This window comes from Pieris rapae, chromosome 16, assembly GCF_905147795.1.
Source record: "Pieris rapae chromosome 16, ilPieRapa1.1, whole genome shotgun sequence".
Taxonomy (NCBI): Eukaryota; Metazoa; Arthropoda; class Insecta; order Lepidoptera; family Pieridae; genus Pieris; species Pieris rapae.
The window spans coordinates 6,732,451-6,747,031 of record NC_059524.1 but is presented as its reverse complement, the minus strand read 5'-3'; the positions used below and the strand labels follow the sequence as shown (position 1 = coordinate 6,747,031).

Genomic DNA, 14,581 nt, shown 5'->3' with positions numbered 1-14,581 from the left:
AGAAATATTTATAGAGATATTTATAAAAGCATAGCTGAAATCTAGAAGTGTGGGGAATTGTGTTGTTTGTGGTTCAATCCTTGGTAAATATCATTGGCGACTCTGATCAGCACAGTAGTGGTGCCATAGCCGGGTCAAAACCCAGACTAAAGAGGGAATTTCGGTTAGGGATATCATTTAGTTGCTCATGTGTTAGGCGTTCAAGTACTTAGGATAGATAAGGCCGAATCGAGATGTATCGAAAATCATAATTAAATAGGATCCTTCAAGATTCAAGCAAGTAGAAAATTCACTAGATAAAATTTAAAAGTATGTTTGAGTAGGAAGTACCTATAGGAAAGTTTAAGAGTCAGAATGTGTAAGGTCATATAACTGGTGACGTTGAATGGCTAATGGCTATATTTTTAGTGGCGCCCTCAATACAATATTCTTTATACTATATATTCTAATGACTAATCTTATAATTACTTCATGGTAGTTTAATAGAAAAAATAAAAGAATTATGAAGTTATACAACCTCCGGACTTCAGGATTTTCTGGAGAATGTGGTCTGTTGAAGACTCTGGAGTAGATTTTAATCATGAAGTTAAAAAACCCAATAATTTAAACCGACGCCAAAAGTGCCTTCTAAGCCTTCAGAAGATTTCTTTTTAGCAAAAAACAGAAACAATCATTGAGTTCTTATTGCATGTCCTGATTTATTGTATCAATGTTGCATCAAAAATTACATAGTTTCTTCTGCTTGGATTCAGGGGCACTCGGGTATCTTTGGCAATACCAAGGCCAATAGCCTTACCAAAGCTGAGATCTGGTTTCGTACAAAAAACTTTTGTTGTGATTTGGGTCTCCTTCCTAAGTCCCAGTTATTAAATTCTTGGACAAATATTTATAATTTTTTTTTATCTAATATAAATATTCCTGTATCATTCATAGTTTTAGCTAGTTTCATTTTTCATAATAATATAAAAATATATTATTACCATTTATTTACTTCTATAATAATTACCTAATCCTTTTCTTAATTCAGCTCCAACTTCCAGTCCAATAAAATAAATCTAATAACACACTTCCTAGCTGTTTTGCATGGCTTTCGCTCAAACCGTGCAGACCAAGAAAGGAAATAAAAGTCATACAAAAATTTATTTATTTATTTCAATTCCTTATATTCAATACTTTCTGCACCTTACAACATTATAACAATCCTGAAAAGAAATCAGAAGCATTCTTAACAGTACTTGAGGGCAAATTATTACTCATATCCTTCCTTTTATTTTGTTTTTCATTAACATTTATTAGTGAATCAATTGATTCAAAGTAAGATATATTCCAAAATTTTATATCATCATTATGTGAACTTGATGCAATATATTGGCCATCATGGCTTATATCCAAGCACTCTACTGGAAGTGTGTGTTGTCCAACAATTCCTAGTTGCCTTTGTGGAAACATATGTGCAGCTCGAATTATACCATCTTCTCCTGATGATACAACAATGTTTTGTGTAATTGGAATCATGCATTGAATTGAATGTTTTTGTCCAACATATTCATCACTATGATAACCAAATTGTTTCCAGTTAAATAAATAGAATTTTCCAACAGATGTTCCTACAAGTAATTTTGTCTCAGAGCGGAATAAACCAAGACAAGTTAATTCCGCCTCATACTGCTCGGAAGCAGTGTAAATTTTGCTAAAAAAGTTTCAAGTAAAATTCTATTATATAATACAATTTGCCTAAAAATACAATAGAATATATAATAAATAGATGAAAGAATAACTATTTAAAACAAAGTTGTAATTAAGTAAATACCTTATTGCTCATAGTTCTTAAATTAAAAAAAAACGACTTAAGTGCCCATTACCTTGCTTTAAGATCTATCGATGTTAATGTTCCATCTCCACCAGCACAAACTAAATACTTTTGTGCTTCATTAGTTATTATATCAGATATATAATCCTCTCCAATTTTTAAGCTGAATATGGGATCTTTTTTACGCAAATCCCAAAGTTTCACTATGCCAGCATCATCTCCTAGAAGCAGATTAAAGAAAAATTATATGTAATTTGACTAATTTTTAAGTTGAGTTATGGTATATTTTTCAACAATTTGTCACCATAACTTAAAATTACCTGTAACAAATTTATTGATATCCAGACTAAACAGCTTATAAACTGGATCATCGTGAGCTTTCTCATAACATTGTTTTAATTTTCCAGTTTCAACATCAGTTGCCATAATAACTTTGTCCTAAAATTGGTCATTATATTAATTTTTATTTTGTCTGTAAAGTATATTACTTATTGTTTACACATGTCAATTTAGGGTCACCTGTTAAGGCAGGGCTCTTTTTATAATTAAATAGACTTACTGTATAAACTAAAAGGCTTATTACACCACGCGATATTCAGACAGTCTTACTGAGATTCAGCCTAGTGTAATAAGAGTTAGCCAGTTAGCCTGTCTAATTAGACCGACCGAATGGGTTCGGCGGTGCTTACTGGCTTACTTGCTGAATATCGTGTAGTGTAATAAGACTTAGCACGCTAAATCATTCAGTCAGCGCGCGGCAGTCGCAGAGCAAAGACGTTTGTACATGTTTGTTTTCTGTGGCCGCGTGCACCATGGAGTGTTCGCAAGAAAACTAAGTACTTTTGAATGTTTTTTATTTTTTATAGATAAAGTTAGCCAACGCTCGACACACTGATACATTGGTAAAAACAAACATGAATCTTAAATTTAGAAAGAAGGTTCGGACAATCAATCTTATTATAGAATATCTTAGCTGCAAACGATGTGTCAATAAATTTAAATAAATTTTCTGCGATTCTCTAATGACAACATACTAAAGTGTGCCAGCCTGGTTCTGTTCTTGATTTGTACAGAGACATGCCATTTTTATTGCCATATTGAATGTATGGAGTATCTATTAAATTACATATAATAATATAAATTACTAATATAACATTTTAATAGTCATTCAAACTCGGCAGCTCCTACTCTAAGGTAGTTTCTTAAGTCACATGGCGACATCCGTCACCGACTACGTACGCTTTGCAAATGAGTAAAAATGAGTTAGCATGCGGTATTCAGTCTAGTGTAATAGCGAGCTTGCTAATTAGATTTTAAGACAGTCTTACTAAGTCAGTCTGAATATCGCATAGTGTAATAAGCCTCTAAGCAAATTAAGTAGAGAACCAATATTACAATACCATACCTAACATAGTTTCTGCTCCCACTTAGGAAACAACAAATTAAAAGCTTTAAATTTAATTAAATTCTCTACAGATTAATTTTTACATATCTAAAAAACAGGGCAACTGAAATACACAATTTAAATCTTAGTAAATTAACTTATTGTTTTCAGAACGCATGCAACAATGTTATTTTTGGATTAGATTGGACAAGTGGTAACCTAACTAATATCTTGATAAAATGTGTAAATTAACTGTTAACTTACATTTAACATGAATAACACGATGAACAAGATAAGATTAAACAAAGCATAATAATTACCTTAGCTGTAGAATACATAACACTGCCTTCATTATCAAACTCAACATCTCTACAGGCTTCCATATGTAATTCTAAACTGTTAACTAGTTTTGTTTCATCATTATTGTATTCATACAACAAAATATCTCCAACTATATTAGCTAATGCAATTAAATTTCTACAAGGATGGAAACAAATATCAACAATGAAGTCCTCTGTGTTTATAGTTGGTGGGTGATCCCTTGGTTTATTCTTTTCAGCTTTAATAGCTCTTACTACCTCATCTTCATCTTCGGAACTATTTGAATCGTCTCCGTCTTTTTTAGCTTCATCTAAAATAGCATTGATCAGTTATAAACGACAACTATTAAATTATGAAGAGCACACTGCATTTTCCTAACCATTTGCTGATACATGATCTTCGATCTCCTCTTCTGTTGATAATTCGTCACTGGAATAATTCATACTATCGCTGTCTGAATCATCAGAATCTTTATCGAATTCTTTAAAACCCATTGTCATATTTTTGTCCTTTAAAGAAATTTGTTAACCCAAATAAAATATTTATTTATCTAAATCACATAAGTTCGTTCAAAAATATTTGAAACCACAGAATAGAAATAATAGAATAAGGTTGAGATTATAAATACCTCTTTTTGGCAATATATCTATTATCAAAAACTCGCGTGTAGTTTCCCTACCTTTTACTTGACACTGGCATTAATTTAAAACTATTGCCATAAGACAGAAGGTCGAGGTCACCAATATCTTCTCCACACTCACAAATATTAGGTCCTTACATATGAAATTGGCGTTTTGTATGGGAGGAACAAAAAGTCGAATATTTTTAAATATAATATATTACATTAATCAAAGTATGAACCATTGTTTTCTATGCACTTTTGCCATCTCATAGGTAGTTCATTGATCCTTTTACTAAAAAAACCAGTCGGACGGGAATCAATAAAATCTGTGAAGGCGATTTGGACTGCCCCATCGGAGTAGAATTTTTGCCTATGCTCCCTTGGGTTAATTTTCGCTTGGGGCAGGATTTGGCTGGCTGGCCAGGATCCAACCATTGCGCTGAGCGCTTCCGATTATCGTAAAGAATCCATTTTTCATCACAGGTAATGATTCGGTTTAAAATATCTTCATTATTCTGCCGGTTCAGTAATGTAACGCAGCAGTCGACACGCGTTTGCCGGTTTGCTTCAGTCAATTCGTGAGGTACCAATCTTTCAAGCTTTTTAGTCTTCCCAATTTGCTTCAAGTGAATTAAAACAGTTTTATCACTAACACCGCAGCCTGCAGCTAAGTCGGACGTGTTTTGCGATGGATCCGCTTCCACAATAGCTTACTTATACTTCATTATCAACTTGGGTCTCAGGCCGTCCACGGGGCTTGTTCTGCAGGTCGAAATTTCCAGAACGAAAACGTTGGAACCTAAAATGAACTGTGTTATCTTTTGCAACATGACCGCCATACACATCATTCACCCATCGAGTCGTTTCCGCAGCACTAGTGCCACGGCGGAACTCGTACTCGTAAATAATGCGATACTTTAAGTTTTCCATATTGTAAAATGAGTGACGCAAACAGAAGAAAAAAACAAATGAATGACGGTCATCGAAGCACAAATAGATGAGTAAATAGCTGTACAAATTTGAATTTGTAATTTAAGGAATCTCCAAAGAGGAGAAAATCGTGATTAAAGTGGCCAGTACAAAATCGCCAATTTCATATGTAATTATTATGACTAAACTAAACTATTATTATTATGAGCAACGCAATCATAACCATTCCGAGGTTTAGGAGGAGATCGAGGTGTACTGTCTTTTTATATGAGGTATTAATAGAATTATAAAGAGACATAACTGCAGAAGAATATGCGGGTTTTGGTACTTCTGGAATTGTTGTATTTAATGCATCTGCGTATGAAGGTTTAATAGAAGGAAAATATTTAGTGGCCTCGGCATAAGACATGCAGCTCTGAGCCATTTTTACTTTGATTTCTGTCTGTCTCACAAATAACACAGTATAGAGGATCTTCATGAGACCTGTCACATGCTGTACCGGCATGTTGACCTCCACACTTGTAACATATTGGAGTCTTGGATCGACATTGAATTTGGGTATGACCGTAACGGCAACATTTATAACAATGGATTGTTGGATATATATATATATAAATCTACTGGAAGCGAATTATAACACATAAAAACCCTTTTTGGTGGAACTTGACCGTCAAATGTTATTACTACTGTTTCAGATGGTTTCCAAGAAACCGAGTCATTAGTTTTCGCCTTACGGTTCAATCTACCTGTAGGCTGCGGCAAAAGTCTTATTTTAAGTATTTTGCCGCAGCCTATAGGTTCGGTTATATTTTGTTGAACTTCCTCAACACTCCAATCAACAGGGACCCCGCGAACTAGCCCCATTCTTATTACGCTGAAAGTCGGAATGAAGGCTTTTAACTTTTTTGCTTCCAAAAGATTACAGCTAAGAAAATTATTGGCGTCTTTATAATCGGAAAAACCTACTACGCACCTTTTTCTTCCTATAATATTATCAAATTTATTCAATTTTAAGAAATTCCCAAAAGTTATAGGATGGAGAACAGTCCCGTCGTCAGGTGAACTTTGTATACGTTGAACATGTATTAAATAAGGGGAAACATCAGTAGGAACATATCATTACGGCCAATCATATTGGAGTCTGTATTGATAACTGTAGCTTTGGTGTTATTTGAATTTTCCTTGTAAGTTATTGATGTTGCTAATGTTGATGGTTGAGAGGATGAATTATGTAAAATATTATTATTTTGCGAGTGTAGAGATAACGTGGATTGAGATATAGGTTTAGGAGTAACCTTTTTTTGAATATTGACTCATCTTCCACATTGCATAATCTTTCGCACTGACAGTAATCACCGCTTAAACCACCACCTTTCTTTTTCTTTATTTTTGTACACTGCCGACAAAGGCGCAAATAACGTGTTCGTTTACGACTTCCTTCACCTGTCTGAGATGATAACGAACAATCCGTATCAATTTTATCAAATTCATCTTGCGAATAAACAGATACATTAGATCCCACAGGGAAATTCAGGCCAACATGTCCATCACCTAGATCGGGGGGCTCGTTCATACAATATTTACAAAAATTACAAAACTTACCGACTACACGATGACACTATAATACACAAATATAATATAAAGATTACATATAATACAAAAAATTAAACTACCAGCTTATCCTCTGCGTTTTAACTATTAAAATTAAATTAAATTTACATTACCGTGAAAAATACGTCTACCATAAACGAAGTTTCCCGCGCTTTTTTCGCCTCTTCTTTTTGTTACTGTCCCAAAAAAATATTTTTCAATGGTAATAAAAAATATAAATTGCTGATTTTAATGCTAATTTTAAATATATAAAATTTATTATGAATAAGAAATATATAATTAGATAATTCATAATTTTCGGAAATTTGCCTCAAAATGAAAGTTCTAAGTTACACAAAATAGTAAATGGTAAAAAGGAACGTTTCAGACTACCCTGCTGTGATTTTTATTTGTTTATAATAAATACCATAATATTATATTTCACCGATTCTAGTATAAAAAATAAAAGATTTATTCGATAAGCTAATGAAAAAAAAATTAACATGCTCATATAACTATATACGTTTGCACTTTACAACAGCTTTGGTGATGCCAACTCCTATAGAATCCCCCCCCCCCCCCTAGAGCCAACATCGTATACCTATAAAGTATAATATCAATAAAGCTTTTGTAAATAAAATAAAAAAAAAATATATAACATTTCCATCATTGAGTATTATAGATTTTTGATATTTCAGTTATAAATACTCTTGAAGTTTATATTTATTTGGTTAAGTTTGTTGTTTGGGTTTAGGGTTATATTCTTAATATAAATTGTATGATTTTGTGAAGTGTTTACTCAACACTGTGTAGTGGTTTAGTCACTGAATTCCAGTTCCAGTATAAATTATTCGCTAACGTAATATTTCAACTGTTTGGGTCAACAACTTTTAAAATTGTAATAAATATTAAAATTGAGAGTTAGGCCAGAATTATAATAATATATATATAAGTCAATAATGTAATTATAAAACTTTTAACATCCATAATGGGTATCATTCAATATAATATCCTTAACTGCTTAATAATTCTAGTAAAAATATTTAATATAAGTTATTGTTATGATGCTAGTGGATACATTGCTTATTGTCCCTGCATGGGTAAGTTGTTAAATGATTATATATTATTCTTGATACATTTCTTATTCCTTATTAAGGAAAATATATTTTAAAAAATGCCAAATTTTTTATGTTCACTGTTATGAACTTTATTTTAACTAAATATTTTTTTAGGTAGATTTGGAAACCAAGCTGATCATTTTTTAGGAGCACTAGCTTTTAGTAAAGCCCTTAATAGGACATTAATTCTTCCTCCATGGGTGGAATACAGATATGGAGAAGTAAAATCAATTCAAGTCCCTTTTGACACCTACTTTGAAACAAAGCCATTAACTGTTTACAACAAAATTGTGACAATGGAAACATTTATGCAAGAAATTGCCCCAAACATTTGGCCCCAAGACAAAAGGATATCCTTTTGCTACACTCCTAGAATTGGGGATTTAAAAAATAGCTGCAATGCAAAGTCCGGCAATCCATTTGGGCCCTTTTGGGACACTTTTAATATAGAGTTTAGTGATTCTGAATTTTATGGACCTTTAAATTATGATGCATATAATGAAATTATAGTACAACAGTGGATAAGTAAGTACAGACCACAAGAATGGCCTGTGTTAGCTTTTACAGGTATACCAAAATGTTTTTCTTTGTTAACTTATGTTAAAACTTTGTGAACTCTTCAAACATTTAATTTAATAATATAGATATTTTTAGGTGCGCCAGCTAGTTTTCCCGTTCAGGCAGAGAATGTACATTTACAAAAATATCTTAAATGGAATTTCCAAATGTTGGACAAAGCCAAGTCATTCATCAAAGAAAACATGAATGGTGGTGGTTTCTTAGGCCTTCATTTAAGAAATGGTCAAGATTGGGTAAGAGCCTGTGATCATGTAAAAGATAGCCCAACATTGTTTGCTGCACCTCAGTGTGTTGGTTATAAAAATGAGAAAGGAACCTTGACATCATCAATGTGCCTTCCCACTAAGAGTGAGATGTTAAAGTAAGTTATGACTGTATTACAAAATATTTTCATAAATAAGGATGCTTAGGGAAATCTTATAATTTTTTTATTAACTTTATTCTCACTTTTACTTTCAGACAAGTCAAGAGGGCACTTAAAAAGTCTCCAGACATTAAGTATGTTTTCGTTGCATCAGATTCCAATCATATGATTGAAGAGTTGAAGAAATCATTAAAGGACTTTCATGTTACTGTTACTAAACTTAATAACAGTGATCCACATTTAGATCTAGCTATCTTAGGCAAGGCTAATTATTTTATTGGCAATTGTGTATCTTCATTTTCTGCATTTGTAAAGCGAGATAGAGACGTCAGTGGCCTTCCATCTGAATTTTGGTGTTTTCCCAGCCGAAAGAAGTATAGACATGACGAACTATAGGCTAAAATGTGGATGAAAACTTCCTTTGCAGTCACGTGAATTAAATTTTACTGATAACTATATCTTACACTTTAGTAAGTTTATAATAAAATAATATTTCGGTCTAGATTTAAATGTCATATTTTCAAAAATAAAATTCATAAAATAATAGAAGATATTTATTTAAGCCTTAACAGCGTAAACTCTAGGAGGGAAAAGAGACTTCTTTCTAATCTCTTTTCTTGTTTTTAACTTGGCTTCATGTTTTGTGAGAGCCTTACGCATAGCACGGGTCTTCTTGGGCCTAAGGTCTAAAGGCTTGTACTTCTTGTTCTTGTAGTGGTTGCGAAGATTAACCTTCATTTTTTGGTGGTACACAATGTAAACTCGTGCAATTGCCTTACGCACAACACGTCTGAAAATAGAGTTTGTTTCATTTAATAAACTTAATTCAAAACCGAAAAGAGATAAGTGACATGACTCTGACCGAATTTACGCAGAGCACAAACACAACAGAGACAACTATATTGTCTTTATCTTAAAGATGGAAACTTACATTTTGGACAGTTTTGAGGCTACACCACCAGTGACTTTAGCAACTCGGAGATTTGTTAATTCTGTCTTTAACTCTTCAAGTTGTTTGAAAAGCTCCTTCTTGTCCTTCGTCCGAAGTTCAGAACACTTAACTTTCCCCTATAATAAGACAAATTTGGGTTAAAATTATACCGATACTTTAACTTTATCATCTGGATTAAATTAAAGGTCATTATGTATAACACAATTCTTAATTAATAAAGATCATTCACGAGAATATGGTAAGCTACAACAATCCACTGCTACCAATTATCATATTATCTCGAAAAATATTCACAAAACTAAAACTTATATTGGAAAAGAATTTAATTATATTTAGGACACATTATAAACATTATAAGATTATATTGTAAATTTTAGATTAAATATTTCTAAACGCTAACCATTTTGAGACCTTAAGCCACAATGTTTTGACACAAAAGAACTGTCAAAACTTGATTAGACAGGGGCCGTACAAGAAATTTCAAATCATTACTTATGACAATAAACATAAAGAAAGTAAATTGTTAACAACTTATTATTTCACAGATTAAAATTATAAGTATTACTAATCTGACTGTAGATAATCAAGGATAAACTACTTCGTATTTCGTAATTTACACTCGAAGCAGAATGTTATAATGGGTAGTGGAAGCCTTTAAGATTAGAATATTAAAGAGGAATTATGAGATTATAGTCACAAATATCATAATAAAATAATGTATATAAAACCGTTATTAAGGCCAAAGATAATTAAATACAGTAATAATAAATAGGTTTCTGACAAAGTCCAGTGACCATATTCACATGGTCTGGGCTGTCTAGCCACATTACAAAAGTCGACAACGTCGCTCGTAGCTGCTGTTCGTAGCATCTTTTCTCTCGTGTCTGGTAGTCCATATTGATACCGAAACGTTTTCTACATACACTATACTTTTGCGTAATTGTATTGTTGTATAGAAATAGTACTGCGGATTGATAAACAAAGAGTGAAAAGGAGATTGATCAGCATTTAATAGAGTCTAAGAAATTTAAAAAATGTGAATAAAAACACAGACTAGTGTGAACACTGAACAAATGTTTACTTATAGCTTTAATTAGGGTTGTCTTTAATTAATAATTGTGGTGTTGTAAACAATGACAATTTTAATGGAATTGAATGTTTTATTGAATAATGAATTTTTAGTTAGTATTATTGAATAAAATTAGTTTTAGTAGTGATTAGCTACTAGTTTGTATTGTCTTTGTTCATGTAGACTAGGGCATCGAGCCCGGGTTTACCTGGGCCGTAAAAAACCCGGGATTTCCCTGTTCTGAGGATTACAAAAAAAACATGGTTTCATTTTTTAAAACTCTTTCCTTAAATTTCTAGTCTGTATGGAACCTAACCCTTGAGTTTTACATATAAACATATGAAAAAATATGTCTCGACTTACGTCGTTTCGATTTACGTCGCGTATTTCGAGAACATAACATGCCGTAAGTACGAGGACTGCCTGTACAATTCTTTTTCTTTACTATTCCGCTTCCTTACCTTGGTCTGTGTCAAAAAGTAATAGTATTCTGTTGTGGCATACGCTCTGCATGAACTGTGGTCTGTGATTTGTGAAGCTAAGCTATTTATATAAAAAAACCATCTTGCTTAAGTAGCAGCTTAATATGAGCCTAATAATTAATTGTGGAAACTAAAACAAAAATTTTGTTTATAAAATCAAATAAACTGTTTAAAAAATTTAAAATCATATCATCCAACCCAAGTATTTTATTTTTAAATATATAACATTATTTAACCAACTAAATAAAATGTCCAAGAGTATAGATTATGATAAATCTTTAGAATACTGGGCTGAAATCCCACCTACAGTTGATGGAGTACTTGGTGGTTTTGGATATATATCAAACGTGGATATAATTGGCTCTACGCAATTCCTTAATAATCTATTCTCACAAGAAAATGGTCCTGGAAGACAAATCGCACTCGATTGTGGTGCTGGTATTGGTAGAATTACAAAACATTTGTTAGCTCCTCATTTTAACGAAGTAGATGTCATTGAACCAGATAAAAAGTTTCTAACCGAACTATTAAATTATGTAGGAGAAGATAGTAAGAAAGTAGGAACTTTATATCACAGTAGCTTGCAAAATTTTCAGCCAGAAAGAAAGTATGATGTTATTTGGAATCAATGGGTCTTAGGTTATTTAAAAGACGAAGATTTAGTATCTTACCTTATTACTTGTAGGTAAGTTTAATAATAGTATTGCTTGCCATTGTTTCAAACAATATGAATCTTAAAATTTGCTTACTTTTCAGAAAATCTTTGACAAAAAATGGAGTAATCATTGTTAAAGAAAATGTAACATCATCAGGATTTACAGAACCGGATGAAGCAGACTCATCAATAACAAGATGCTTAAAGCAATATATCACAATATTTAAAAAAGCAAATTTAAAAAGAATTAAACAATGTAAACAAACTAATTTCCCAAATGGAATATATCCTGTTTACATGTTTGCCTTAATTCCAGACAAAGATCATAGTTCTGATCAATAAGGAAATTATTTCATGAATTTCAAAACATGTGAAAGTTTTTAGATTCTTTGCACTTTTAATAAAGGTAGAATGAAATTATGTTCATATTGGACACAACTAAAATTTTAATACACATTAAATACATACAATTCTAAACTATATTTCAAGAACAAAAAATTGTAACTCATAGTACACTTTTACTTTTTTTATTAATAGATAATGGTTTTGTTGCTTGAATTAGATATCATATCTTCTTATTGAACTTGTGGGTGAAGTATCAATGTTGTAGTTATTGACTTTTATATAATTTTTTATATAATCTCTGTCACTTTCTGACAACATCGACCAGCTTTCTAATTCTACCAAAATTTCCAAACTTATGCAATTTTGAATTATTTTTTCTATTGATGCAATGGTAAGAAAATCTGATTGCATTATTCTTAGTTCTTTAAGATAAATTAAAGGATTTTTTTCTAATAACATCATTATAAAATTATCAGTTAACTGAACAGCTGTGCCTATTTGAATAAATTCAATATTAATACAATTACTTAGTAAAAATAGTAATTGCTCATCAGAAAATCCAGATACACAAGTAAGTTTTCTTAAATTCCTAAATGGTAAAATCTCTAACTTTTTAGTAAACAAAGATGTATGTTGAATAAGTGAACAGTTATAGAATGTTAAAGTATGTAATAGTGGGCACATTTGACTTATGTACATCAAAGCATTCAAGTCTATTTGATCCACATGCTCCAAATGTAAATAAGACAAATTACAACCCTTTACTTGTAACACTTGTTTTATTTGATCTGCATAAAAATCGCAAGATAATAACTTCAGTTTGGTGAGATTTTTCAATCCAATAAGTACTAATAAATCACTTTGCAATGTGTTATGGAATACAGTCATATTACAAATGTTAGGGCAAGTATCAACGGCCAGTTGTAGATGTTTACTGTTAGCATATCGACTTACAAATATTTTTAAATTAAATGGTAATGATTCTGGGCAATTTTTATATATAAATTCCAAAACTCTTCCAACTTCGTCACATCTTCCAATATCTTCCAAAGTTTTGCAATTAATAAGTAGGTTTACAAAACCTTCCCAGGTAACAAATGTCTGATACAACTGTATACTTTTTAACCTCTTAAATTTACATATTATATCTATACTTTCATTTGTTATACATTTTGAACAAGAAACATCTAATTTCACTAGTTTTGTGCAGCTCTCAACAATACATTTTAATATTTTGTCGGTGCAGTCATAATTTATGTAAAGATACTTTAGCGCGTGTAATTCCTTTAATGATTTTATTATAGATGCTTCCATATCTGCTGTTTTCCATCCTCCTGACAATGAACCTAAATTCAGGTATACCAAACCTGTAAGCATGTATAGTTTTGTATAAAAAATTGATCGTATCATTTTCGGTATCACGTCGATAGAGACGTACGTTAAGTTTTTTGTGAATAGGGTCTCCGTCATTTTAACAATAACATTCATTTTAGCAACATATTTTGACATTGATGTTCTGAATCCCATAGAACTTTTAGTTTTTTCTATGAGTTCATCAAGGGAGTTTATTGTTACATTAACTAGTTGATCGTGTAGCATCCAGGGTACATGAAAATCTAAGTACTTTCGAATGCAATCGACCTTATGTGCTAAAGTTGCTTGATCTTCTTGAGGATTATATTGACCTTGGTTAGTTACTAAAGCCATGTGTAGTTCTGCTTGCTGAGCGATCCAATTCCCTAGGCGAATGAGAGACATTCGCTGTAGAGTATCTGGTTGTTTGTATCGAATTGAAAACAGTTCACCTACAACACAAAAAATAAATTTAATTAACGAATATAGGTACGTTTAGCCTAGCGAAATCAAAAGATTTCTGTATTGATGTTAAAGAATCACTAATTAGTTATTTATTGCATTAGATTGTACATTTCTACAAAATACGTCTTGTAGCGACGAGTTATAATTAATGATTGTAAAACTTCTGGTAACTCAATCCTAAATTTCATCATCATTTGTCCACTAGTTTAGGAGTTATGCCGTCTACAAAACATATGTTTTAAATAAGGGGAAAATTTGAGATGAATTACCAGAGTGCGTGAACCCTACGCCGTAGGGGTAACGGGCCTTTCAGCACGAATATAACCCAAAATTTCTTCTGCGGCTTAACACGTAGAATATCAGTTTCCTAATAAAACCGATAGTAAGTATACACTTGAAATACAATACCTACCTTTGTTATTTAAACTCTGTAAACTATTTGTATAAATAATAAATGAATGTAATCGAATCTCAATAATACACGAAAAATCTTCTACGTGCCTAGTTCGTAATGAATATATTTATAGAAGACGCTTTTAAAC

General features: G+C 31.8%; 5 protein-coding genes across 8 annotated transcripts; 2 read left to right on the top strand and 3 right to left on the bottom strand.

Annotated features, from left to right (window-relative positions):
• Positions 1 to 1,134: 1,134 nt before the first annotated feature.
• Positions 1,135 to 4,241, bottom strand: LOC110998670 (WD repeat-containing protein 55 homolog). Of its 3 annotated transcripts, none has more exons than XM_045631705.1 (6): positions 4,144 to 4,241; positions 3,895 to 4,024; positions 3,515 to 3,825; positions 2,131 to 2,248; positions 1,863 to 2,031; positions 1,135 to 1,690 (listed from the first exon to the last, which is right to left on the bottom strand). In XM_045631705.1, exons 2-6 carry the CDS (start codon positions 4,013 to 4,015, stop codon positions 1,192 to 1,194), a joined length of 1,218 nt encoding a protein of 405 aa, XP_045487661.1. In that variant the 5' UTR covers positions 4,016 to 4,024; positions 4,144 to 4,241; the 3' UTR covers positions 1,135 to 1,191. The 3 variants fall into 3 exon arrangements, with proteins under 3 accessions (XP_045487661.1, XP_045487662.1, XP_022123114.1); XM_045631706.1 differs by having other exon boundaries at positions 4,195 to 4,213; XM_022267422.2 differs by lacking the exon at positions 4,144 to 4,241 and having other exon boundaries at positions 3,895 to 4,092.
• Positions 4,242 to 7,164: 2,923 nt separating this feature from the next.
• Positions 7,165 to 9,250, top strand: LOC110998655 (GDP-fucose protein O-fucosyltransferase 1). Its single transcript, XM_022267396.2, has 4 exons — positions 7,165 to 7,757; positions 7,890 to 8,342; positions 8,430 to 8,715; positions 8,814 to 9,250. Exons 1-4 carry the CDS (start codon positions 7,646 to 7,648, stop codon positions 9,112 to 9,114), a joined length of 1,152 nt encoding a protein of 383 aa, XP_022123088.2. The 5' UTR covers positions 7,165 to 7,645; the 3' UTR covers positions 9,115 to 9,250.
• Positions 9,251 to 9,258: 8 nt separating this feature from the next.
• LOC110998656 (60S ribosomal protein L35) lies at positions 9,259 to 10,200 on the bottom strand. Its single transcript, XM_022267397.2, has 3 exons — positions 10,071 to 10,200; positions 9,650 to 9,786; positions 9,259 to 9,508 (listed from the first exon to the last, which is right to left on the bottom strand). The coding sequence occupies exons 1-3, from the start codon at positions 10,071 to 10,073 to the stop codon at positions 9,277 to 9,279; spliced, it is 372 nt and encodes a 123-aa protein (XP_022123089.1). The 5' UTR covers positions 10,074 to 10,200; the 3' UTR covers positions 9,259 to 9,276.
• A 905-nt stretch (positions 10,201 to 11,105) lies between these two features.
• On the top strand, positions 11,106 to 12,296 carry LOC110998672 (N-terminal Xaa-Pro-Lys N-methyltransferase 1-A). The gene is made up of 2 exons (XM_022267426.2): positions 11,106 to 11,906; positions 11,978 to 12,296. Exons 1-2 carry the CDS (start codon positions 11,470 to 11,472, stop codon positions 12,216 to 12,218), a joined length of 678 nt encoding a protein of 225 aa, XP_022123118.1. The 5' UTR covers positions 11,106 to 11,469; the 3' UTR covers positions 12,219 to 12,296.
• A 70-nt stretch (positions 12,297 to 12,366) lies between these two features.
• Positions 12,367 to 14,561, bottom strand: LOC110998671. Of its 2 annotated transcripts, none has more exons than XM_045631591.1 (3): positions 14,452 to 14,561; positions 13,907 to 14,026; positions 12,367 to 13,588 (listed from the first exon to the last, which is right to left on the bottom strand). In XM_045631591.1, exons 2-3 carry the CDS (start codon positions 13,977 to 13,979, stop codon positions 12,435 to 12,437), a joined length of 1,227 nt encoding a protein of 408 aa, XP_045487547.1. In that variant the 5' UTR covers positions 13,980 to 14,026; positions 14,452 to 14,561; the 3' UTR covers positions 12,367 to 12,434. The 2 variants fall into 2 exon arrangements, with proteins under 2 accessions (XP_045487547.1, XP_045487548.1); XM_045631592.1 differs by having other exon boundaries at positions 14,448 to 14,555.
• Between the last annotated feature and the right edge of the window lie 20 nt (positions 14,562 to 14,581).